Consider the following 27,390-nt stretch of genomic DNA (forward strand, 5'->3'; position numbering starts at 1 on the left):
TAACAATACTGTAAAAATATATGTACAAATAATACAAAACTAGGGCATCTTTTCACCATTACTAAGAAAATCTGCCTATTATTAACACATTTGCCAGGGCAACAAACACCTACGCATTCCCCCACGTCCACGACAGTACACCTACTAGGTGCAACGCTTTGCAAATCCCTGCACAAACATCTCCAGCACATCCCAGTGAAATACAACCCCAGTAAAAAGTTTCTCTATACACAGCTCCAAGCACACAACAATGATAACTTTAGGATCAACACCGGGGAAGAGGAACAAGCCCACAGCGCCACCCGCCCACAGCATTTATTACTTTAAAAAAGAAGGAAGAAGCGAAAATTTTTGCTACTTAAGATCCAGAAGCTTTTCAGTGATTTTATGAAGAAAAACTATTTGTGTTTTATATTTTACGCTGTAAATCATATCAGTAAAAAATGTAAATTCAAAATTTTTATTTCTGTATTGTTTTATTTCAGAAAAGTATTTGGACGCCAATACATTTCTAGGGGCTGTAGAGTACTTGACACTTAATCTTTAAGACTTTGTCTCCCTCTTTCGGCAACAAATCAAATTACATGAAAATACGATTTTTTTCCATTCATACTTAACCTAGTAGACCAATTAACGTGATCTGTTTTACCTAACATATATGTTTCTTGAGAGTTATGTGCGCTCGAAAACTACTTTCTTGATATGCAAAAACAAATAAGTAAATAAAAGTTAATTTCAAATGATTTTTTAAATGTTTTAGACCTCACAAATCACACTCAACCGGATATATAATCATGTTGTACATACGTGAATGTCTTGGAATTGTGGAGTTGAATTAAAATTAAAACATGTTAAATATACTAAGTTTAGTAAATAGGGAGTGGCTGGGTAATGAGTTTGGCTTTAGTCAAGAATCATTGATCCGTGAAAAGTGACTGGTATTAACGTCTACCACTAGATGGCGCTGTTTACATACGTCTAGGGCCTCTCTCTTGTTGCTGATGTGACACCAGTGCCAGTGCAGCCTGCCACAGAGGGCACACACTGTGCCCAAGCAGCAGTGACCAGCTGTAGTTCAGTTTACTGGACCTCACGCCCACAGTAAAGCGCGTGCTGCCGCTCAGCGTAACTACTGCACAAGATCAGTTTATATGCAATTGGGTTGTTTTTTCCTGCTGTAGTGGTGTCATGAAGCACAGCACTGATGGGATCACAGAAAGGCTTCAGACATGATCCTACTCTACATAACAGCTTTTGATGTGTCTCTCATTAGCCTTTTTTTGTGGAAAGAAATTTCCACTCCCCCCCCACAAGTACACTTTACCCCCCCCCCCCCACAAGTACACTTTACCCCCACCCCCCACAAGTACACTTTACCCCCACCCCCCCCAAGTACACTTTACCCCTACCCCCACCCCCCACAAGTACACTTTACCCCCACCCCCACCCCCCCACAAGTACACTTTACCCCCACCCCCACCCCCAAGTACACTGCCTTCAACTTCTGTCTTAAAGGGATTTTATTCTGTAACTGGGATTTTCTTGCCACTGCGGGAATGTTTCAGGTCACACGAGTTAGAAGCTCTATAAAAGGTCTCAGAAATTCCAGAGTACTGCGACAACTGCAGACGGAAAAGGTTCATTCTGAGAAATGATATGATACACCACACTGTTAAGCCCCAACAAAGAATTAAAGGGCTCTTCTCTCAACATTTATTGGGTTTTTTTTCTAATTTAACTTTGATCAGAAACTAAACGGGAAACTTCACTGAATCAGGAACAGCAAACTGTGACTCATATTATAGAAACACACCATAAGTGTGTAAGACACAGTAGTTACACTCCAGAAACATTTAGGCCAAAATGTTAGAACTTATGTATTTCAAATAAATGTACATTTCCCAGGATTGCACAATTTAAACACATAGATCTGATGTAAAAAAAAAAATGCATTAAAATGAATAATTCTGCATGACAATTTAACGTTGAATGAACTTGTTGGTAAAGTTTGATTACTTTTCTTAAATTGTTTAAATACATCACAGGACAAGCACACAAAATACCTAAACATTTACTGTAGTCCAGATATATGTAAATTACACTTCACACTGACCATTAAAATTAGACAAGTTTAACTGGTAATCTGACAACCGTAAACAATCATAAAACTCTCAAACAGACAAAAATATTTAAATTTACCAAGATCCATGAACCTGAATTAGCAGTTTGTTGATCAGAAGGTGTGACTCCTGCATGCTAAGAAAACCAGCACAGTTGTGAATACCGACTTTGTCATCCATCAGACAATGTGCTAAATGTTTTTCACAATGAGTTCAAAACCCCTTCACGTCTGTCCAAGTATTTACAAAAATTGTAAATTGTAAACACCAATCTGGCTCCTTAAATCCAAAATAAAAGTCTGAAGCAACAGGCTTAGAAGCCAAGAAGAATTATACCACATTAACACGGAACTAAAAGAGCAGCAACATTGGAGAGCAAAAGTAAATATACAAAGGAGGATATAAGACAGGTCTCTTAAAACAAATAACTGGTTTCTGTTTTAGGAAAATCAACTTTATTGCTTAAATTGTGCGCAGAATCTGTCAAAATTAACCTAATTTATTTCTGTGTCATAGTACATTCTGGGTTTAAAATAAAGCATTTTCTGATATGCCAAAACAGATAAGTAAATAGTTAATTAATTTCAAATGATTTTAAAAATATGTATCCATATTTCATGTGGCCTTTTTTTTTCATGTTTCAGGAGAACGTTACTGATGTTCGGGATACTGCTGTGGGCTTGTATTTCAGAGGTTGCACTAGACTCCTTACTTCAGTGAAGGGAAGCATCTCAATGCTTCAGCACACTGACATTCTGGACAGTTGTGTGTGTCCACCTTAGTGGGAGAGGTTGGAGAAGCACCTTTACTGTCCCAGTACACCCAGCAAAGTCCATAAAAAACAGTGGCATGGTGGGGTAAGTTTGTCGTGGAAAAACGTGACTGGCAAACAGAGAACCCCAAACTCAACCCCACTGAACACCTTTGTGTCTGTGAGCCAGGCACTCCCGCCTCCGTGTCTGACCTCACTAACGTTCTTCTGGATGAATGGAAAAAAGTCTTTGAAAACCTTCCAAGAAGAGTGGACGCTATTATATCTGTAAAGGGAGATCGACTGCATATTAACGCCTGTGGATTTACAATGGAACGTCATAAACGCGGCTGTAGGTGTAACGTGTGGGTGTCCCAATACTTTTGTCCATTATTTGAGTGTCCATTACACCTGTGTGGCAGTTATCATGGGCTAAGAAGAGCTTATCATTTTAGCACCCTTGTGAACAGGAGTGTGTAACCAAATGAGTGGTCATCGAAGCATTGTGTTTTTCACAGCACATACATCCTGTCCCTCTCGGGTTTGTCTACTACAGACTCAATTTGATGGCCAATGATTCCTAGTGTTCGCACCAACATACAAACAAACCTTCCGCCACTCGTCTACACAGTAAAATTACTAGACTGGAATTTAACCCCACACTGCAATTCTGTCTGCAGTGGAACTCCGGATGATATAAACCACTGAGATTAACACTGTAGTGACCACAGGGTTAACTGTAAATGTCCGTTATTTTCACCTTGTCCGTCGGGTTTGCCATTGCCCGTGATATTGATCAACCATAAATACTAAAATAATAACCATGTTTGCACATTCCCTGTAAAACTGCAAGGTGTGCATTATAATATGGGAATATTAACCAAAGCACTCCCCACTCAAACCTTCTTGCGATTAAATGTGGGAATACGGTTTAATGTGCTGTATTACTGTATTTATTAGCAGCCTGATTTTGGCCTCAGTTCGACAGTCCAGCACCTTTTGTGGTTCTTTTGTTAGCCAACTCTCAAAAACACGAGTGGAAAATTTCCAGACACGGCGCGCTTTCTTTGATAATGAAACCACTCATTTTCACCAGTCGCAACAAGCATCTACCACAAATTCCCCCTCGGTGCTTTCGGCCACTGCAAACGACATCACATTTTATTGTGATTCGTGTGAGTCATTAAAGCCATGCTGCCACAGCAGCTCTAACTTTCGGCTCGCACACTTTTGTCTTTTGTCCACCTGAGAGATCTGCTCCCAGATCGGTTTCGCCATCTCGGGATTAAACGCAGGTACAGCTGCATGTCTGGAAAAACCGTGGGTCATTCCGTTTACGATGCACGTGCATGGATGTAATTTTCGGTTATATTCTAGTCCTTATATCAATCGCCAAGGTTTAGTATATCTGCCGTCTATCCCTAACATATTTTAAACGAATCTTTATTATTTATTGGAATAGCTTGTAGTATCAGATCCGAATTCAATCCAGAGCGTATTTCCGATTGTTGACAGTTGACGTTTTATTTTTTGTTATCGTCCAAATTTGCTCGATAATCTCACACAGGTAAGTAGCCAGGAAGCAGATCAACATCGAAAAGCAAACTGGGCGTTACAATTAATAAGATCAATATATTTTTTAAAAATCATATCGTAGTAGCTAATTATCTCACAAGAGGAGATTTGGGAAATCTGAGTTAGGAGGTATTGGCTCGTGGCGTCAAGTCCCCGTGTGGCAGGTTTGATGTGGGTCCTGGAGTTGCCCCACTGCGGCCCCTCCTGCCGGACGCGCTACCGGGCAGGAGGGGGTGGGATGGCACTCGGGCTATTTGGACAAAGGCGGTCCCATGTTGGTGCTTGAAGAAATTAGCGATGCACTCAACTTTTCTCCTCTCCGTCAGACGAACTGCCCCACGCGTCTGCCCCACGCGCAGCACAAAGGACTCCGTGAGGGTAAGCGCGCCGCACACGATAACGTTTCCTCCGGTGAATTTATCGACGTAGCCTAAACATGCCTTTTAAAACCATCGTTTTCCCAATATGCGTAAATGGTTCACACCTGTAGTAGGCTCAACCACATTATTTATGGACTGTATTATATATAAAAACATGCTTTTGGCTTCCGCAAATACATTTTTAAATTGACAACAATGATTTTTAAAATTAACTGCATTTTGAATTCCTTAGACTGCAGTTATGTTACCTGCTAAGACAAACGGGTTTTCAGAGCATTAGTTCAGTCTTTATCTTCACACAGTTGGATATTTGCCATAACTCCGCAGAGCACGTGGTGCTTCCTAGTAGTCGTAGTTGTCGGTGAGCGGGCAAAGTGTCGGTATGACCTCCGTAGTCATGAAGGACTGTAGTCAGACGCTCATTAGTGAAGTTCTGTTGTTGAAAAAACAGCGTGAAGAAGGCGAAACTAGCGCAATATGACGATGAAGCGCGTTATTAGTGTTTGCTGTTATTAGTGTTTGCCGGTCTGCTGCGGTCCTATGGGACGTGTGTGTCTTACTCTCTGGTTATAGGGCTCAATGGGGCTCATTAGGGTTCATTAGGTCTTATTGTGTATGAATAACTCGTTTACTATTTGACTGGTTAGAGGCTGTTATCTTGTGACTGTAGACATCCATGTTGTTATATCGTATCGTTTAGGAAATTCCCGTTTCTTTAGCTTGTCATTATAGTTCGAAAGTGGACATGTTATTTAGTGTTCAAAGTCTAAAATTAATCACTATTTCTGTACAGCTGCCCTGAGCTACAATGAAAACACATTGTCAATCCCAGACATGTTTCTTGTGAAACATTTTGTTTTTTACCTGATGGTATTTGACGAATGTCTGTTGCATGACTTTCTGGACGGTTTCGGTCAGTCATGTTCTAAAAGAACGACCTTGTGCTTTGTTGGTGGCCAGTGTGATTAAACAAGTTTGGCATGAGATCCACAAACATTCGCTGATCTGCTTCCATTGTTCTGTGATTTTTTTCCAGTTTCTATTTATTTAACATCTAAATCATAAAGAAACCACACGTTTAGACTGTAGCCCAGTGTAATAATCTTTCATAGGGATGAAGCAGTCTGTTTTTCTGGCTGAAGGATTTATCATCAGAGTTTGATGGACTGTCTCTGTCACTGTGGAAACAGAGCAGATTGAGCATGGATTCTCAGATGACCTTTTGGGACCTGTTAAATAGGTCTTTAAGTCTCTGAAGTCTTTGTTCAGTATTTACAACTTGTTTCCTTTCTTTTATGAAATCTTAGTTGTAGTAAAGGCTAATGGAAGTAAGCTGAAAGTGAAGCAGTGTTTTGCTCCTGTGTTGGTTGGGGAGAGCATGTAATCAGGTCTAGAAACAGTTGCTAGAATATGTAGTTCTTGTTTAGTTTTTTTTAAAATTACGACTTAATTTTATGTGTTTAAACACTTTTAATATCAGGAATAAGAGCAGATATCTTGTGCAAGAGGTTATCTATTCATGTCTTGACAGGTTTACACATTCTTTATAAAAGCTATTGTTCACATTTAATAGTTGGTACAGCATAAAAATGTCATTTTTAGGGAAGTGCTGAGAGAACTAGCAAAATATATTTAACACAAGAGTTATAGGAACCCTGAGGATGTAAGGCTTGAAAATTCTCTGAAGAATTTTGACCCAACATTCTGGGAAGATCAGTGCTGTAGATGGATGGCCTCAATCTCCCCTATGACCTAAGGCCAGAATAACTGATCCAGAGGAAGGCAGGACAGTGAGGTAGCAGGCTGCAGCAGGTGACGCCCGTGCAGGTTGAGGCGAGTGTGTGTGTGTCAGAGTGGGTGTGACGCGGCAGTGTGTGGGCTCGCGCTGAGCTCCGGTTATTACAGCATTCTCCATAGAGAAGCTGTTTGTGGCGTGGAGACGCTTCACAGAACTTGTCCGTCATCACACACAGCATGACCGTGTCTCCAGGGCCCGGTCCCCACTTCCTCGAGCTCAGAGGAGAACATTGGAGCTGGACCGTTCCATGTTACCGAAGTGAAACCACCCTACCCGCGTCCCCTGCCCCTCGTCACCAACACAATCACACAGCTCCTGTAGCTGTTGTCAGGCAGAACTGCCACTGCCATTGGGGGGAGCTTCCACACACATGTAGAAGAAAACCTGTGGGTGGTGCCATGTCAACACATACGCTTGTTTGCCAGTGATTGTTGTGTTTGGTCAGTCAGGTTCATGAGTTGGTGATTCTGGAGGTCCATCCATGTGCTGATCTGCCCAACCTCTTCCTCGTGTTGTCTATACAGCTTTTGTGCTATGGAAGCTTTATTGGCGCCCCTCAATGGCCTCATCAAATCCAAACATCCTGGTCACAATGCCTGCCCGTCCGTTGTCACAGCGCTGGAGGCTGTGGGACTGAACCATTTTGTATTTCCTTTCTTGGATGAGGGAATGCAGGGAATCTGTTTGCTATCCTACGGAGGATGTGCTGTCCTGTGTGAACTCCTGAATTGTGGTGGAAAGGTAGCAAGAGAACAAGCTCACCCATATTTACCAGCCCCAGTTCAACAGACGTGTGGTTACAGACGCAGCTGTAACTTTCCTGTAGTAGACTTGCATGGTATATGACATCCTGTTTTTCTGGGTTGTTCTGAAGGTTAAAGGCTAAGTTGAGTGTTCAGCAGAGATTGTTCCTACTGTTTGTGCTCATGATAGACTCTCCTCACTGCTCTGTGGGCCATTTCAACTGTGCAAAGACCCGCTGGAGCTCTGAGCTGTTCTCTGATAGATTTGTCTCATTCTGTCTCATTCTCTGAGCTGTTCTATGATAGCTCTGTCTCATTCTCTGAGCTGTTCTCAGATAGAGCTGTCTCATTCTGTCGTGTCTGGATGTACCATCATTGATCTGGGTTTTATGAAGGTTGTGCTACACTGTCACTGAATGTAAAGCCCATGTGTCTGAAATGACGACACTGTGAAGCCCCTGGACGGTCAACAAATGCTCGTGAGAATCTGTTGGGTGAGTTGGTGACTTTCAAGGGTGAATTAGTGATGTCTTTTGTAAGCATTGATAGAGGACCATATAATCCAAGGTCCTAACAGCGTTGGGTGTGTGTAGTGTACAGGGTAAGGAACTGAACTGGAAACCAGGGAAATGACATAATTGAAATCTACATATTCATTGAAATCTGCATATTTAAGCTTTTGCTGATATGCAAATTCTCTATAGTTTATATATACATACTCCTCTACTGGATCCAGTTCCTTTGTTTGTCTCAGCCACAGGACTACGATGCCTCCTTCTAGCAGTGAGTTGTCTTCAGTCTGCTTCAGGTTCACAGTATCATGTTGAAATTGTTCCTTTTTTGTGTTTTGGGTTGAGACATTGCCACAGTAATATTTCCTGCTAGCATGGCTAATTTGGTTTGCAGTGGAAAAGTACCCTGACCTGTGTCAGTTGTGCAGTCTGGGTTCTTCACTCTGTGTGTCTCATTCAGGATGGTGAAGCCCACTGTGTTGTGTTGCAGTTGTGATGCCGTTTGACACACGAAGTTGCCAAGCCTAAAAGTTAGGGATACATCTCTGTGTCCATATATTGCAATTCATGACCTCTACTTTTATTTACTTTCTCATTCACACATTTTAGACAGAAGTGCTATTAGGTTTATGACGTGCTGCTAAACTTTCACAGAAATCAAATATATTCACTATTTGAAATTTCCACAGATATTCAAGTACTCTCATAAGACAGTTTAAGACATAAGACAGCCCGTCCTTATGAAAGTGCAATTTGCATCTGTCTGTCTGTGTGTGTGTGTGTGTGTGTGTGTGTGTGTGTGTGTGTGGACTATACATATGTTACACACATTAAGTGAACAGAAGCGTCAGTAGTGCTTGCTTTTAGAAGTCTAGTGCTGTTTACCTGAGGAACGTTCATCTTTAGTTTAGTCAGTCTTGGTTTGGATGCTGTCAATGCTGCCGATCAGTGATGAATTCTGATGTGAAGAAATTTCCAGAGAAACTGTCAAAAACCAGTTTTGTGATTTGTTCAGAGTACCTTCTGTAACTGTATCTACATACACTTCTAACGTGATGTTACAATGAAAACCCTTCTTTGTTTTGGAAAGATACGTTAATCCCACAGACTAGCACGTATTTCTCCTGTGGTAGATTTAATCCCACAGACTAGCACATATTTTTCCTGTGGTAGATTTAATCCCACGGACTAGCACATATTTCTCCTGTGGTAGATTTAATCCCACAGACTAGCACGCAAGTGCTCCTGATAGGTTTAATCCCACAGACTAGCACATAAGTGCTCCTGTTAGCCTGATATTTCTGTGTTTTATTTTCTGTTTCTAATCCTGCAGGTGACTAGACAGTCAGGAATCTGATTTTTATAACTTGCATTCCTGTTGTATGTAGGCAGTTAAGAATAGATCTTTCACACTAGGTCATCATGTCATGGTTGAAACTAAGTGTACATGTGTGTATGCATGCGTGTGTGTGTGTGCATGCATGTGTGTGCGCACGTGTGCGTTCATGCATGTGTGTGTGTGTGTGTTCTGCACAAGTTCTGCTCCATGTGTAGTATCCTGCTACATTCTGGAGGACGGATTGGAGCCGGTCTTCCCAGTCAGAAAGTGCAGAGCACTTGTTGCCAGAGTGAGTGAGATTCCAACATGCTACATGGGGATGGTGGATCTGATACAGGCAGGATGCAAATATGAAGCAAATTTTGTTACCTTGTGGTTCAGATGAGTATTGTTACTTGAGTATCGTTACCTGAGTATCATTAACTGAGCACTGAGTATCGTTACCAGAGCACTGAGTATCTTTACCTGAGTATCATTATCTGAGTATCATTACCTGAGTATTGTTACCTGAGCATGAGTATCATTACCTGAGCACTGAGTATTGTTACCTGAGCACAGAGTATCGTTACCTGAGTACTGAGTATCTGACTATTGCTGAGAAAAACATGTTTAGTCTTTTTTTTTGTGGTACTTTTTTCAGTACCACATTTTCATAACAGAGGAAGTTATTCACTGAGCTGTCTGTGTGCTTTAATACTTTCCCCTGAAGCGTAAGTGTGGCTGAGTGCAGCTCCAAGCTCATCTGCTGCTAAGCTGTGTGACGATGGTTTGCTCCTTCGTCCTGTTGAGGGCGCTCACATCCGGTCCTGTGCACCTACGTGGGCAGGAGACTGCGGAGCGACAGGCTGTGTGTCCTGGACTGTAAGCGCTCTTGGGATCTGCTGAGATTGTGTGGAGCTGCCTGGTGTGTCCGATGCACCATGTGGTTGAGTAGAATGTCCCAGGTGGCTTGGTCTAGGCTGACCAACTTGTCAGTTGCAATTTGTCAGCTGGGTCCTGAAATGACAGGCACAAACCTTCCAGACTGAACGTTTGCTAAAATGAACACTTCTGTTAGCAGTCAAGGTGGGAGACAACGTGAGACGTGAGGTGATGCCAGCTAGTCTCTGGTGCCATCACGTTCCTTTGTTTGTTGATCAGTGAAGCTCGAGTAGAGTACAGAGGAAGGGTCTTAGCACCTAGACATCCAGCATTGTGCTCCCTTACACATCCTGGTGTGTCCTACAGGGATCTGGGGACACCACCAAGGTGGCCACCAATTTCTAAGGTCTTTATGAGTTAGTTGTGGACTATTTCTGAGTAGTGGCCTTACTGAACTATAATGTAATAAGACCTCTGCTTCCAACATGGACACTATGTGTGTGTGTGTGTGTGTGTGTGTGTGTGTGTGTGCATGTACAGTGCAACTACAGTGCTGTCCACACTATTTCCTGGAGGGGCTGTGAACATTTACTGCAAACATCACTGGATTTCAGCATACTTAGTTTTAGGAATGTTGAGGTGCTTGTGTTGAGTAGAAGTCAGCAACACAGGCCAAAGCATAAAGGTATTGGTGGGGTATGTCTCCTATTCTTGTGCTCAGTAGAGCTCCAACTGAGGTTCCTGAACATCCATCTTGGGTGTAGTTAATTGTACAGTGGTAGGAGCATTCTTGGATAGGGAAGCACTGTTGGAATTTCTCAGACATTTCTCAGTGACATTGCATAAGTAGAGAACTTGGGCTTGTTGGGGCAGGTGGCTCAGTGTCCGTCCTCAACACAATGTTTGTTGGGAACACTGACCACTTCCCACAGGACAGTCTGCACACCGGGTGGTCTTCACGTAGGGCGGTCTGCATGGAAGGCAGTCTCTATCTAGTTGTTGTGGTTTGCTACATCTCCTCCTGCACACACTCACCTTTTTCTCATTAAGACGTGATCATAAAGCTGTGAAACGCAACAGAATGCACTGAACACTACTCCCCCACCCCCTCTGCCCCTCCCTCCCCTCTCTGTCACATGTCCCTTTCACAGCATAGAAAAGTTCCTGGATTAGCGGAGAATTAGCACAAAGCAGAGACGCCACTTCAGCTCAGCACTGCAAAGTAGCCGGCGAGTGAACGCGGGAGAGAGACACAGCAAGAAAGAAAGAGTGAGAGAGAGACTCCGAGAGGGAGCGAGAGAGAGAGAGAGAGAGAGAGAGAGAGACTGCAAGAGAGGAAAAGCACAGGGACAGAGCGGCACACCGAGGTTGGACACGCACCCCAGCAGCTCCAGGGCCGAGTTCCCGAGTGCGGACGGACATCCTTCCGCGAGAGGACAGATCGCCTCGCCAACATGGAGGAGAAGCAGTGTTCTGGCATTCTGGTGAGTCGTTCTCCTCGCATGGCATCTCTGCTTTCCGCTTCCATCATCTGCTGCTAGATTGCGTTAAGCCTTAAGAGACGACGTTTTCATGCGGTATTTTTTGGGTTTGTTTTTGTTGTTCTGTTCTTTCCTTACTGAGTTTGTGGTGTTTTTTCTTCTAATGCTGAAGTCATGGGACCCACTGATTTGAGAAGTTTTTGAAAGCATTTGGCCAACACGCAATCATTCTCCTCCATGCTGCTCTGTAACTCCCCTTGCTGGGCTACTGATGTGTGAGCACTCAGAGCATCAAAAGGCGTCAACTTATTTTTTTATGAGAAAAGGAGAACATTGTGTTCACGGCACCGGTCTACTGGATCAGAACAAAAGCTCCCGTCAGGTTAGCGTGAGATAAGAACCCAGCCTCTGCTGTCTTTAATACTTTCCCCTGAAGTGTAAGTGTGGCTGAGTGCAGCTCCAAGCTCATCTGCTGCTAAGCTGTGTGACGATGGTTTGCTCCTTCGTCCTGTTGAGGGCGCTCACATCCGGTCCTGTGCACCTACGTGAGCAGGAGACTGCGGAGCGACAGGCTGTGTGTCCTGGACTGTAAGCGCTCTTGGGATCTGCTGAGATTGTGTGGAGCTGCCCGGGTGAACAGAAAGTCCCAGACAGGTCACAGAGTCGGTGTGCGTTGGGATTTCTGAGGGATCTTGTTCATTTCTTTGGACTGCTGTATGTTTCTGTAGTTTCATACATTATGATGTGCATGAAAATGATCATGTATTTTCTTCATATTTACTTAGTATTATACTTTCACTTGGTAGTTTTTTGTTTTGTTTTATTGATATTCCTTATAACTGCCAAACCATTCTCTTCTTCATTATTATTATTATTCATGAATTTTTTTAATTAATTGATTTTTTTCCCACCACCATGTCTAATGCAATATAAAACATCAGAACAGAACAGTCAGAAGTTTGTAGAAATGGCACACTTGCTAACACCGAGCCTCTGGTTTTGTCTGTCGGTGTGTGATCAGAGTGTGTGCGCTCCGGAGAGGAGGAGTGTGTGTGTTCTGGAGAGGAAGCCTTCAGCAGCTTCTGCTGTGGTGTCTCCGGCTTCCAGCCAGAGTGCGCCACACCACTGACTCTTGAGTGCGGCTTTTCAGCTGCATTTGAAAGCTTCATACACGAGGGTTACAGGAGAATGAGGACACAGCTCCTTCACCAGCTCACCGGGGTGTTCAGAACAGTACATATTATGGCTGAGATGTAATGTAGGTGTTCACATACTGACATCCAGACAGGTTCCATAGCCCTTTAGTTTTGTTGTTATAAGCACCATTTAGGATTGCTGTGCAACCTGTGCTCTCTCTAGCCTGTGCTCTCTAGCCTCAGAGCTGAGCATGTTCACTCATTTACAAGAACAACAACAAAAATAGATCTTAAGAAATCCCAATTTGTGTTTTACTCAAATACAATCATGGCAGTTTGTGTTTTTCATTCATGTAACGCATATCCGCTCCTGAAGGTGCAAGGAGAACCTTCCGTCTTGCACGAGAAACACTAGAGTGTTCCACTGGTGTCGTGCGGGGCCCTGGGGAAGTAGAGGAAAGGTCCCGTTCGCTGTGCGGAGCTGCAGGTGTCAGGTCTGCTCTGTGGTTACTGATGATGTGCAGAATGTTATCGAAAACTTAACTAAAGGCGAGTTTTCCAAGTAGCCTTCGAGTGACTGGGATCGCATTTCTTCTTTGTGCTGTTCTGAAGTGCAGTTCTTGCACAAGAATTTGGACTTTTCCATATCAGGAGAGAGCAGCAAACCTGTTCTGAAAACTTCAGCTGTTTGGGAAAATGTAAATATAAACCTGCTCTCCACTTGTCTAATTGGTCAGTGTGATTGTGATAGCTGTTCCTCCAGCACTTGGTAACTGAGGGCAATATTACACAGTGTTTTTGTCATATAACTGTTTTAAGTGTGTGAGTCCTAGTTTTCTAGTAGTATTAGCATAACTAACCTTCTTTCACACTTTGCTTTTGGTCTGATGTGTGTGTGTGTGTGTGTGTGTGTGTGTGTGTGTGTGTGTGTCAGTAGTAATGTGAGAATAAACAGCAATTACTCTTCAGATGAGCATCATGCTAAACATATAGCTTCTTTGTGAGTGTCCTCTTTTATGTGGCTGTGCAGCTAGGATCAGCTGTGCACCACTGAGACTTGGACTCTTATGCCAAAGTTGTGAAAGGGGTCCTTATCTGCTGAGCTGGGGCCCCTTTTCCGGAAGCCTTTCCACCTTGTGGACACATTGATCCTGACTCTGGCACACAACCTTTCCCTGGCCTTTCCCATTCTTCAAGCTCACTGCTGTGGGCGGAGAGACTTCAGCGTGGCCTTCAGACAAACGTAGCGTTGCTGATTGGCGGATTTGTTTGCCCTTCATTCTTGCTGCTGTGTTGTGATTGGTGGAGTGCTGCTGCCTGTTGAATACAGGGTAGCTTGTCCGGATCCTCCGGAGCAGATGGGCGTTTGTGGTGTCACAATAGTGTGTTTGGGGCAAAAGCCTTGTACAGCCCTCACCTCCTCCCCATCAGAAAGGAGCTGTGCAGCCTTAAAGCCTCTTGATGAGGTGACAATGACATGTCTGCTCTGTGTAGCACTCTGCCCTGAGATACACACACACACACTCACACACACACTCACTCACACACACACACACACTCACACTCACACACACACACACACACACACACACACACACACACACACACACTCACACTCACACACACTCACACACACACACACACTCACACACACACACTCACACTCACACACACACACACACACACACACTCACACACACACACACTCACACACACACACACACACACACACACACACTCACACACACACTCACACACACACACACACACTCACACACACACACACACACACACTCACACACACACACAGACACTCACACACACACACACACAGTCACACACTCACACACACACACACACTCACACACACACACACACACTCACACACACTCACACACACACACACACACACACACTCACACACACACTCACACACACACACACACACACACACACAGATACACACACAAACAGATACTCACACACACACACACACACACACACACACAGATACACACACACACACACACTCACACACACAGACACTCACACACACACACACACACACACAGAGACACTCACACACACACACACACACACACATACACACACACACACACAGACACACACACAGACACTCTTACACTCACACACACACAGACACACACACACACACACACACACAGACACTCTCACACACACACACACACAGACACTCACACACACACAGACACTCTCACACACACACACACACTCACACACACACACACAGACACTCACACACACACACACACACACACACACGCCTACCTGCTGGGATATATAGTGAACAGAGTGGAAATGAAGGTTGGAGTTCCTGAACGGGAAGGTTTGTCCTCAGCGAGTGTAGTGTGGAGGGTTTGTCCTCAGTCTCTGAGCTCATCCTCCCACTGAAATACAAGTAAAGTCAAAAATTATACAGCATTTTTTTACAACAGATGTTGTCACAAAGCAGCTTTGCAAATGTCGGAGTCCAAGCACCCAGTGAACAGGCCAATACACACACTCAACTTTCCTTCTAAAACCCACCTCTCCCATTACAGATTCATAAAGGGAAGGTGTATTTTAAGAGTTGTGTTTATCCAATACTGAATAAAAAATAGAAGTAATTAATAAAGGTATATATATTTATTGTATTTTAAAGATCTGTATTTTATGGCTTTAATTGTACATGTTCATCTTTCGAACGTGTTTGAGGTGTAGGGCAGCAGTGTTTGGAGGTGTGTGAACTCTCTGCTTAAGGTCACGCCTGCTTCTGGAGAAGGGTTGGGCTTGTGTAGGACATGCATCCCTAACGTCCCTAGAACAGGAACGTTGGCATCTTTGGTACGCTGGTGAACATGGTGCCCTCACGTCCAGGGCAACAGATGTCCCCCAGAAGGGCCAGCAAATGCGATTTCTCGTTTTGAGCAGTCTGATGGCGCACAGTGCTAAGACGGGTTATACAGCAGAGAATGGGTCAGGCCGCGGGGTGGGTGGGGGTAACGGAGGCCACCATGGCGATGGCACAAAGGAAGCACGAGCGTCACCGAATGCGAAACACGTCCACTGCTGCGCTTCCTTGAGGGGAGAAAAACTGAAACAAAACCAAAACAAAACAACACCAAAAAAGAGCTGTTCCCCATGCCAGCAGCCCTAGTGAGCCTCAGGCTTTGGAGTTTGTTCGAAGAAACCACTCAAGCTGAAAATTCTGGTTTTCTGTTTTTCTTCCTCTCTCCTTTTATATGTGGAGGTGCTCACATTTGCACCGAAACTAAACTAAATGACCAACAGCAGTGTGGGGGAGGGGGTATAACTGTAGCGTGCCACTCAGTGCTGTGTTCCTCCCACCGGCCCTCTAAAGCTCCCCATCTCTATTTTGATTGATATTATTTTTGTAAAGTTGAATTGGAGTCCTTCAAAGGCTTTTCACCACATATTTGTTGCGCTTGAGGCTGACTAGCCCCCCTCCCCGCTCTGCTGAATGGGAGATACAGGCCTGGGACGAGGGGGGACCTGCGATTCTCAGGGACCTTCCCCAACGCCTCAACCCTTTCAGGATTATTAATCACTTTTGAAGCTTTTTGTGTCAAGCAGTTTGAGTCAGTTTGATTTTCTCACCCCTTTTTAACACCTTGCAGTAAACATATTCAGCAATACATAGAAAAAATTACAATTCTTAAAGAGATGGTTTTATTTTTAGAGCTCTTGTTCATAATAGTGCTTTTAGTAGTTTGTGGAATCTTTTTAAAACTCTTCGGTTATTCTGAACAGTAGAGGGCTGTTGATGACAAGCGACCTTGACCACTCACAAGCCCCTGAAGACATTCCTGGGCCCCTGTAAACTTTCCTGAGCCGTGTATATGTGACCTCAGTTTAAAACACGCTTGTTTCTGATTTCTCCAAACATGGCTGGCTGTGTACCGCTCTAGGCGTGTGTACTGCCCCAGGTGCGTGTACCGCCCCAGGTGCGTGTACTGCCCCAGACCCCTGCTGTCTCTGCCACGTGTGCTTCATTGTAGGAGTTTCGGATCCTCCTGAGTCCGTGTGAGCTGAGCTGAAGTGCCATGTGTCTCTCCTGGGTCCTCAGCCATGCACCCATATGTCTGTCACAGTGGGGAGGTCATGTGTTCCCCCTTGCCCTGATTTAAGGCCCCTTCACAACTGCTGCTCTCCCCAGAGAGTCCGACTGCCCTTCCAGATTACTAAGGAAAGGGGAAATTATCACCCAACCATCAGTTTAATCTAAAGCGTTGGAGCCAGTCAGATGCCCCCCACCCCCCACAAATACACACGCGTGCACGCACACACACAGTAAACATGGTACAGAAAGTTGTGTGTCATAGTTCCATAAATTTGCTTTTATGATGCTCCAAAAAAGGGCAGTGTGTCTTAAAATGGAAAGGTCCCTCCTGACCCCTGATTGTTGTTCAGACTCCAGTGGGTGTGTGGGATTAACATTTCCATAGTCACTCGGCTGCTGTTGCTTCTGCAGCACAGAACACTTCACATACTGAAACCCGACCCCTGGCTGGGAGGTTAGTAGCAGAATTCAAAAAAGGTTTTCAAAAACCTGTCCGGACTAGAGTATGTCACTGAAGCACTATCCACTGGGAGTGGGATTCACACGGAGCTGATGGAGAAGATTTATGGAGTCGTTTCTGACTGGGAAATTCCAGTTTTACTTTATAGAGCACTGGAATAAAACCAGTACATGGTTGTAATGTGTGTAATGATACATGAACCTTTCCTCTCTGAAATGTCACATTCGTAATTCGAAAACACTCAATTTCCTCTTGAGTAAAGCAAAGTTCCTGTTTGATGTTGTCTGGCAAAATAAATGTTGTGCAATACTATAATGTACATCCACCATCACATGCAGACTGTAACTTTCCATCAATCTGCTTACAGTAACCTGTCGGATGTGTCGTTGTTTGTTTCTGAGGCTCCAGTGCGGTAAATCCCCGGAGCTGTAAACAGGGTTACGTAAAGATGGCACAAGACCTGTTCTGTTTGTCAGAGACTGAGAAGTACAGATCTCTGGAGCATCCAGTTTGTCAACCTAGTGATTTCTAGTGTGATGAAATCCCTACTTCTGGACACCATTTAAAGTTGAAAAAGCAGATGGGCATTAAAGGCAGATTTATAACCGAGATAGAAATTACAAAATGGGTTGATTTTATTGATTTATTATTTTTAGTTTTTGATCAAATTCATTTCTACCCATCATTATTTTTCCACAAACTCACTGAGACCCCAAAACAGGACTGGACAGTAAAGCACTATAAAGCTACAGTGCGAAGGGGTTCAGCGTGGGTTAGTGCAGAGCCGCTCTGAAATTTTGGTTTTGAATATCCTTAGATTTGTGCTTTTATGCTCATGCTTTACTGTGCCTATATCATGTTTGTTTTTTAAAACCGTATTACAGTGAAGCTCAAACAGTTCTCTGAACTTGGACCTAGTGCAAAACATTGCAAGGGTTTTTGCTCAAATTAGATTGCCTATCTTGAGGTTTCATATTCATAATTAAGTGACTTGTATTTTTCTGTAAATGTGAATGCATATGACCTCCAAACCGGCCACATGTATTGATTCGTTTTGCACAGGTGACTTGTGCAAATGAAGAGTCTCTCTGCACGGATGTGGCTGCGAGGATTGATCCGTGCCGTGAGTACTGAATGTAAATGTAATGCGTCGCGTTTTGCGCTGGAGGATGGCGGTCTGCTGTACTTGAGCCAGTCAGGAAGGTGAATTAAAGGCAGTTGCTCTCCATTGTTCTGAAGACGACATTTGTAGTCACAGCCACGTATCCGAAATGAATCTGATTGGACAACATACCAAAGTGATTTGAACCTGTCTTGAAAAGAGGATTTATGTGTTCACACAGCCCTGGTAACCAATCAGATTTGTATCACACTATCGGCAAAACTCGGATTTGCGTCACTTCAAGTTGGTAACGTGAACGTAGCCCTAGAGACCTAGAGTTGAGTTTAAGCTCGTGGACAAGACCAGGCTAAGGTTGCCCCTCTGGAGGAAAAAATATTTATTTGTCATTATGTGGCTGCATAAATACAAGTAGCTCATAAAGCATAAATACACGTTAGACCAAATTAAATCGTCATGTCATCTAAACTTTTATTCCCTCCTGATAGGCACGTGCTCGTGAAACACAGAGATGGGGTATCCCAAAGCAGTAAAAATGCCATGTTGTTATGTTTGTCACGTCGAGCAAAGCTGCCTTACCACATTACCTGACTAACAGAGACAACTATATGGAAGAAGAAACATTAGTTAATCCCAAGTTAATGTGGGCTAGCTGTACAGGTGCTGTGATGATCTCAAAATGTGAAATCATATCTCTGCTTAAACTAGTTAACTAGTGTTAACTTACAATAACAGTGTGAGTTACCCTGTTAATGTAAGTTACAAACCTGCCGTTTTTAATGTCATTAAAAGTTAGAACAATTTACAAATTTAAAATAAGTTTACTTTACACCATTCAGGTACATGATGATCGACACCTAAAACTGGAGTTGGTGGTGTTGCCTTTTTTCAGGCTGGAGCAAACGTGTGCGCATGTTCCAGTGTTAAGTTCCCAGTGTTGTACATTCTGTCACCCGCGTGCTGTAATGACCTGTGACTCTTTGTGTTGTAATGGGACTGAAAATCACGTGAGCTGATTTCCTTATTCTGCAGCCCTCCACACTGTGTGTTTGTTAAAGATTGTTTTCCATGTCTGTCGGACATGCCGCCCCAGACTGTAAACGGGGCGCGAGAGAACAGCGGAAAGAGGCGTTGCACCAAAGCGTGGCACTCCGTTTGAAAAAGTGACATTTTTAGTGCGCAGTAGTATTTTAAACTTGACTGAGGCGCTGTTGTTCGGATTGTCAATAGCGCCAACGTGCCTCGAATTGGAAACACCTGGTTAAGCAGAGTTGCACTTCCTCCCTGGGGAATTTAATGGTCACTTGTCTCTTTCTCTGTTATTTTGGATCCCCCCCCCCACCCCCTGCGTCTCTTGTCCTCTGCTTCCCCCTCCAGCGGTATTCTTGAGCTTATTCTGGACATATCCAATGTCCTGGTCTAGCTGTGTGTGCATTAGTGACAGTTCTGGACTGTATATGGCTCTAGTGAAGTTTTAGGTTAAGATGAACAGGTGTTTGCAAACATAGATGCAGTTCTGCTATGCTGGTAGCTGCTATATTTAGCTGAAACATAAATCAAAACATTTAAGCAAATCAAACCCATCTTAAACATCTTTTCATAGGGGCTTTTTTGCATTGCAAACATTCCTTGAGGAGACCAACTTGGTCATAACCTCATTGCGAACTGGTCCGTCTCCCACTGCCTTCTGCCTTTAGCCATAAGTCACCCATGACTGGAACCCTAACTCTAAGCCTAAGCCCTAACCCTAACCCAGTATGTGCTCGGTTTTAAATGTGCGTGGTTGTTCTACCCTCATCTGCTTGGGGTCTAGCCTAGCTGTAGCTGTACACGCGTTAGCCTACTTGCTGTATAGCTGAGGGCAGCTCTGTTTAGATCGCTGAGGGGAGTCTGGTTCCCTACAGTGTTTACCACTGATTTGGACCATGGGGAAAGGGGTTTTAGAGACTTGGGCAGTTACAGTGTTTGACATCTGCATTTGCTAATGAGCGCTAAATGCCTGATATAACCGTCCAATTACCAGAGCTGGTTTCCCCCAGCCTGTGGTTCCTGTCGTGTCTGCTCCATAGAGGTTAGACTCTAGGCATTCTTTTGTTTTGTTTTGTTTTTTTCAGTTTATGCTCCCCCCTATTATGGCCTCCATTCTCCCACTGATATGGAGCTGTCAAAACAACACAGTGTTCATACCTCATTAGCAGAGCGTTGTTGTGTGGCGGGCTGCTGTTTGGCTAATGGGACTTGGCCGTGGCTGCTGGAGTGTGTCTCGTGCCTGCCGGCATGGACGTCCCTCTGTGCCAGGCCCATAGCCTACATGTGCTGAAGCTCAGCCCAACTGAACCTGAAATGTAGTAAATTTGAACCACTTGTCCTGTTTGCCAGACCTGTTCAGGATGAGACTTTAGCTTTAACGTCAGTTTCCAGATAATTATCAGGCACAATTAGAAGATGATGTGTTGATGTTGGGGAAGGGGAGAATGTTTTATTATACAGCAAGTCACCCCCCCCCCCCCGCCTCTAATAAATCTACTGGTGCAGTGGATCAGTACTGCGCTGGGATCAGTGCTGCTCAGTACTGCGCTGGGATCAGTGCTGCTCTGTTCTGCACTGGGATCAGTGCTGCTCAGTACTGCGCTGGGATCAGTGCTGCTCAGTACTGCGCTGGGATCAGTGCTGCTCAGTACTGCGCTGGGATCAGTGCTGCTCAGTACTGCGCTGGGATCAGTGCTGCTCTGTTCTGCACTGGGATCAGTGCTGCTCAGTACTGCGCTGGGATCAGTGCTGCTCAGTACTGCGCTGGGATCAGTGCTGCTCAGTACTGCGCTGGGATCAGTGCTGCTCAGTTCTGCGCTGGGATCAGTGCTGCTCAGTTCTGCGCTGGGATCAGTGCTGCTCAGTTCTGCGCTGGGATCAGTGCTGCTCAGTACTGCGCTGGGATCAGTGCTGCTCGGTTCTGCGCGGGGATCAGAGCTGCTCAGTTCAGTGCTGGGATCAGTGCTGGGATCAGTAGACCCCCCTACACTTTGTCTATCCACACAAACTCCTTTTGTGATTTCTAATGATTTATCTGATAGAGCCTCCGTAACTGGCTCACAGCCAAGTTAACCCAGTTTGAGAAACTTTGGAGTCTGATGTGATGGTTTTAACAGAGCTGGGTCTTGTAACGAGCCTTTTGCCTTAGGTTTTGTTATGTACTGAACATCATAACATTCAAAGTTTTTATTGACATTTGTCCTCCATGATCTAGTGTTGACTTTTCATATAAACAACTTTGCAATAAAATATTCCCAGTATTTTAAAGTGGCAGTGTGTGTGGTGTTACTCTTACTGTAGAGTACAGATGTTCTTTTTTAATATCGTCTCATATATCTCTTTGACATGCACCTGATCTGCTGCGTGTGGTCCCACATGTTGGGTTTGTATGTGAAGCAGGCAGTGAGGAAGTCTGTGCTGACCTTCCTCACTTAAAGCTCATCATGTCAACTCATAAGGTCTGTTCGTTCAACACACTTCCCACCGCTGTTGGCCCTCGTTAAACACTCGTTAGGCCGAGGGCCAGATGCCTGTCAACTTCTGACACCGCTAACAGGATACTCGCTCGGGCCACAGCCAAGACGAGCACTGAAAGCTCCCTTTTGTTTAAAGCTCTCCATGTTTCTTCCGTATCGTTTTCCTGGCCGTCCGCTTTCCGGCAAACGGCACCTTCCATGCAATGGATGGCTTGACCAGCCACGGCTCGAGACGACAAAGAGCGGGAAATCTTTTGAGCTCCCGGGGAAAGCGAGAATAAATTGGTCATGGGGGGCTTTGGGGGATGTGGCATGGGCGGGGCTGTGCGATGGGCGGGGCCGCAGGGACCGTCTGTCCATTTGCCTGCGGCACTGCAATGGTGATGGATGAGGAGGGTTCGAGAGTCGTGTGTGTGTGTGTCTGAGTGAACAAGGAGCATTGGTGGTCTGGATGGAGCTGCTCGCAAAGCAAGTGGAAGCGTTGCAGAGGCAGCGAGGCTGGCGTTTTGGGGGAACCCATCGCTCCTCATGCCTGGCTGTCATGCGGGAGTGCAGGGCTCCAGGTCTGGCCCCTGCTCAGCTATGCTAGCAGCTCCTCGCTACTCAGTATGCAGCCGAGCTGCTAGAATGACAATGACTCCATTCATGATGGAGGTAGAGGCAAAGGGTTAGGACCTGCCCCCCATCACACAGCAGAAAAGGGCTTGAAAAGGAGGAACGGAGGCGAGGCAGGGGTGTGGGGGGCACTTCCACACCGAATGATTGAGAGAGGCGGAGAGGAAACAGAACTCCATCAGATGAAATGAGGTGAAAATAATTCAGACATTAATCAAGCGCAGCCAAAAGGAGAGCGGTTTGTTTCTCTCTCTCCCTCTATCTCCCTCTCTCTCTCATTCTCTGTGGAAGTGTGGGGAGTAATGGGTGAATGAAGAAGTCGAAAGTGGAAGTTCTAGATTCAGTCGCTGTGCTCCAACCATGTCCAGGTCCAACTGCACTGTGGTTCCTTGCACCGATCAGGTCAGTGTGGGGGTTTGGGGGCAAGCTATAGTTGGGTCACTTCTGTCTCTTTGCTAGAGATACAGTAACAGAGCAAAAAACCCAAAATTTTTAAATAAACAAAATTTGTGCAAGTAAAAATAAATGGGGAGTGTGAATGTCTTTTTCTTTTGAGTCTGTGATCTAGGAGTACGGGTGCGAGTGTGCGTTAACCCGAGCATCAAAGCAGTGATTGTGTAGACTGCCCAGACGACGGTGCAGGGTCCTGAAAGAATTGAATTAATCAAGGCCAAGCATTGTCTGCAGAGTCTTATTCTCCCGCAGTCATTCAGGACCTGTGACGACTCAATAGTCAGCGGACCACGTGAGGCAGGGCTCGCAGCTCCTTAAAAACCAGACCACGTGTGCGCCAGCTGAAAAGTTTCTCTAACTAATTGCCATAGGAAGTTGTGGTGTCTGAGAGAGAGAGGCTGTGTGATACAGTCTCTGGACGGAAGGAAGTGGGTGGATCATATTTATACCTTCCTCCCTGCCCACCGGGGCACTTAGCACTTGAAACAATCGTCAGGAAGGTTTGTTGAAAATGACTGGCTGAGGTGTCTGATAAGCCACTTTGGGCCTCCAAGGTGCCTGCGTACTGCCTCAGAGGAACGGAGATGGAACACTGCTGCTGGTTACCATCCATGAAAAGAGGAGGGGAGGGGAGGAGATCACAGAGCAGGTTCCAGTGGCTACAGTGATTAAGTGTAGATCTGAGTATCAGTGGTTTGCTGGAACAGTGAGGTGTAACTCGTGAATACAGCATAAAAACAACAGGAATTTTACAGCCTTGTAGAATAAATGCACAAGGTTACTAACAGCAGAGAAAAAGGTTAATCACACCTTTCCTGTTTTTTTAAGATTCTTTCTTACCAAAAAGACCATAGTTGATCCACAGTTCATTTAGTGGTTCAACCAAACATTCCATGAACCTCCGCTTGGTTAGGCTGGATGCTGGGAAATTGTGCAGTCAACCCTACACATCTCTGAGGAGATGCAGACCAGAAGGGCTTCTTCATTACTGGGACTACAACCTTTTGGGATGTGCTGATAACCACATACCTAACAAATTCAGATGATTGTACAGTGGAAACTAATTGGAATACATTTGATATGCTTTTATTCTGTTGCTGACTGTATTTATGCAGCGTGTGTTATTACAGTAAGGCAATTCCACAGGAGTTACCGTGTTGACAGGAATTGGGTGTACAGTAGCCCTTAACCCATGTGACCTCATTAGTTTGATTATTGCTAGATGTCACTGTACACGCTGTGGGGTCACTGATTCAGGTGAGCACCATGCCGTGTCCTCATGCACGCTCGGTCCTTGTGCACACCCGCGTTCAGCCACTCTGGTCTGGGGGGGTCACATGACCCCCACTATCTCTACTGTTCTCACAGGGCTGCTGCCGTCTGTGTTGTTCCACTGTAGACTTACTGACGGGCTGGTCATAGTGCTGTGAGGTGGTAGTCTGTCTGACGCCCTCCGTGTCTCACACTCCTGTCTCACCCTCGTGCCAACAGAGGTGTGTGTGTGTGTGTGTGTGTGTGTATGTGTGTGAGTGTGTGTGTGTGTGAGTGTGTGTGTGTGAGTGAGTGAGTGTGTGTGTGTGTGTGTGTATGTGTGTGTGTGTGTGTGTGTGTGTGTGTGTGTGTGTGTGTGAGTGTGTGTGTGTGTGTGTGTGTGTGAGTGTGTGTGTGTGTGTGTGTGAGTGTGTGTGAGTGTGTGTGTGTGAGTATGTGTGTGTGTGTGGACAGGTGAACAGCTTGCAGTGACCTAGTCTCTCGTAACACTTCATGGCCACACAGCCAGAAAACGCTATCTCCACCTGGCTGTCTGAGCAGATCAGATCTCTCTCTCTCTCTCTCTCTCTCTCTCCCTCCCTCCCCTCTCTCTCACATTCTCTGTCTGTCTGTCTGTCTGTCTGTCTTTTAGGTTTTAGCCAATACCTCAGTATACCCACTTGAATACTGCATTCTTCAGTAAATTATATCTCATGATATGAATGACCTGCAAGTTCCTTTACAGTTTTGGTAGTTAATTTTAAGGTCAGGCGTCCTTTATTTATTTATTTGTTTGTTTGTTTGCTTGTTTGTCTCACTGGGAGAATGATGACCTCAGATCAGTTTCTTTCCTTTTGATTCTAATGTACCTGCTTATGTATCAGATCACAGAACTCATGTGTAGTTCCTGCACATTCACACATGACTCGTGTGCACAGTCCCTCAGCACTGTAATGTGGGGTCTCTCAGCGCTTAATGTGGAGTAGCTCTTTCTCCGCTACAGTACGCAGGCTTTATATTCAGAAAGGGTGTGTAATTAGCCCTAGGTCCCCAGTTGGTGCCGGCCTGTAACTCCGACTGGTGTAGGACCTTACCATGTCTGGTCACATGTTAACCAGCTAGTCAGGTATGTTGGACAAAGTCTGAGTACTGTGCATCTGCCACTACCCCAACACCCCAGCCTCCGGCGTGTTGAGGTTCTAAAGGGCTGGGTGCACCTCAGAGATCTACCATAACAATGAGTGCCACTGTGTAGAATGTGGTGGTGTCCTCCTCCTTTCTGAAGAGGCAGTCCAGTTCCCTTCAGCTTCCGTCTGCACATTACACCTACAGCAGAGGAGCTGAAAACGATCAGCAGGTGTTTCTTAACCTCATGGTCGATTGTGTGATTCTTATAGGACACAATTTTTAGTCTCTGCTTAAATATTTTTATGTGATAACTTTTTAAAATGTCATTTAAAATTACTTTTCACAGTTTCAAATGTTTAAAAGTCAGTTGGCTGTGCAGTTTACTTAACACAGTTTTTAAAACAAACAAATAAATAAATAGCATGCATCCTGAATGCCTGGAGCAGCCACTTCCTGAATGTTTGTGATTGAATGATATGACCACTCAATAGCCCCACCCCCTATCTCTCACCCAATCCCCCGCCCCATCTGGTCTCCTGTGGCTAGACGTTGGCCAGCCTCCTCAGCCCTTTTCTGTACATTTTATTGTTGTTTTGCAAAGCGCTGGAATGACCAATGAGGGGGCATCAATGCAGCCTACTGCATCCAGGGTGAGAAGCCTTAGCACTGCCTCTTTAAGGTGGAATTACTTTCACCTCACAGAGATCACATGAAGGGCACTGTGGGTGATTGGCTGTGCCAGCAATCTCAGTGGGGCAGAGGAGAATGGAACTGCTCTCATTGGCTTGCTAAAGCCCCCTGCTGAGGGGGAGGCAGTTTGTAACAAATACTCTGGGTGGACCAGCATCTGGACACGTGGACGTGTCTGTCATAGCTGATGTTTACCTCTCACACTCTTACGTTTCCTAAATCACTACAGACATCCGTTAGCAGCTGTGGAGCGTGTGGCGTTATCAGCTTTGTTTTTGTTTGTTTCTGTTCCACTCTGTATTTATTCAGGTGTGACGTATGATTCTGTGATCGGTCCGTAGTTTCCTTATAATGCTAGGTTGCATAAAGCACCATCCAAAATATTCAAGTAAAAAAGAATTATATTGTAGTTTAACAGTTTTTGAATTTAATTCTTCCTTGGATATCTAGTGACATCTTCCCTCTGACTGCTTTCCAGAAAACCATAAATTTGTTATTTTAAAAATGCTTTTGTTTGATTGTTTGAAGCTCTACCACCTACTGAAGAGTGTTGCAGTGCCCCAGAGTCAGCGCTGTAGTCAGACTCCCAGCCAGTCACTCGGGGTCTGACCTGGAGCCTCATCTTCTCTTGTGGTGCAGGAATTCCTCCCTGAAGAGAAGGTGATGGAAGATGCAACATTTGGGACGTGACCTCTAGGGTCGGGTGGGGGGCGGGGGTCAAACGGATTGGGAGGAGGTCAGCCTTCCAGTTGACAGTGGACCTTATATAACTGGAGGTGTTTGGACAGATGTCTTCAGCTGTCTCCAAACATGCTGCTTAAAGAACTCTGTGTGTCTCTCTGCCTTGGCGAGATGACCTGTTTCAGCTCGTCTCAGTGATGGTGTAACATAACATGAACTTTCCTTCGTAGCTTAATGTCTTTGCTCCACTCGTCCTTGTGCATTAAAGACTGTATGTGCTGTCCTGGTTGTTTGATTGGGGAGTCTGGACATGCAGCTTTGTGACAGAGAGAAGGCCTGTTTTAAAGAGTGTATACCCATCTATACAGGTCTGTTATACCCATCTATACAAATCTGTTATAACTACATATACAAGTGTGTTATAACCATCTATAAAAGTATGTTATACCCATCTATACAAATCTGTTATAACTACATATACAAGTGTGTTATAACCATCTATAAAAGTCTGTTATACCCATCTATACAAATCTGTTATAACTACGTATACAAGTGTGTTATAACCATATATACAAGTCTCTTATATCATCTATACAAGTCTCTTATATCATCTATACAAGTGTGTTATACCCATCTATACAAGTGTGTTATAACTACATATACAAGTGTGTTATAACCATCTATACAA

The 27,390-nt window shown here is 44.7% G+C and overlaps 1 protein-coding gene across 3 annotated transcripts in view; it reads left to right on the top strand.

The window, feature by feature from the left end:
* Positions 1-4,101: 4,101 nt before the first annotated feature.
* Positions 4,102-27,390, top strand: part of slc6a9 (solute carrier family 6 member 9) — a 35,999-nt gene continuing 12,710 nt past the window's right edge. Inside the window, exons 1-2 of one of the 3 annotated variants that reach the window (XM_035536314.1) lie at positions 4,102-4,166; positions 11,231-11,563. In XM_035536314.1, the coding sequence (XP_035392207.1) occupies positions 11,534-11,563 (30 nt within the window). In that variant the 5' untranslated portion in view covers positions 4,102-4,166; positions 11,231-11,533. Of the gene's footprint in view, positions 4,167-4,739; positions 4,825-11,230; positions 11,564-22,613; positions 22,902-27,390 lie in introns of those variants that run through there. The other 2 variants (XM_035536312.1, XM_035536311.1) reach the window with 2 other exon arrangements.

This window comes from Electrophorus electricus, chromosome 18, assembly GCF_013358815.1.
Source record: "Electrophorus electricus isolate fEleEle1 chromosome 18, fEleEle1.pri, whole genome shotgun sequence".
NCBI lineage: Eukaryota > Metazoa > Chordata > Actinopteri > Gymnotiformes > Gymnotidae > Electrophorus > Electrophorus electricus.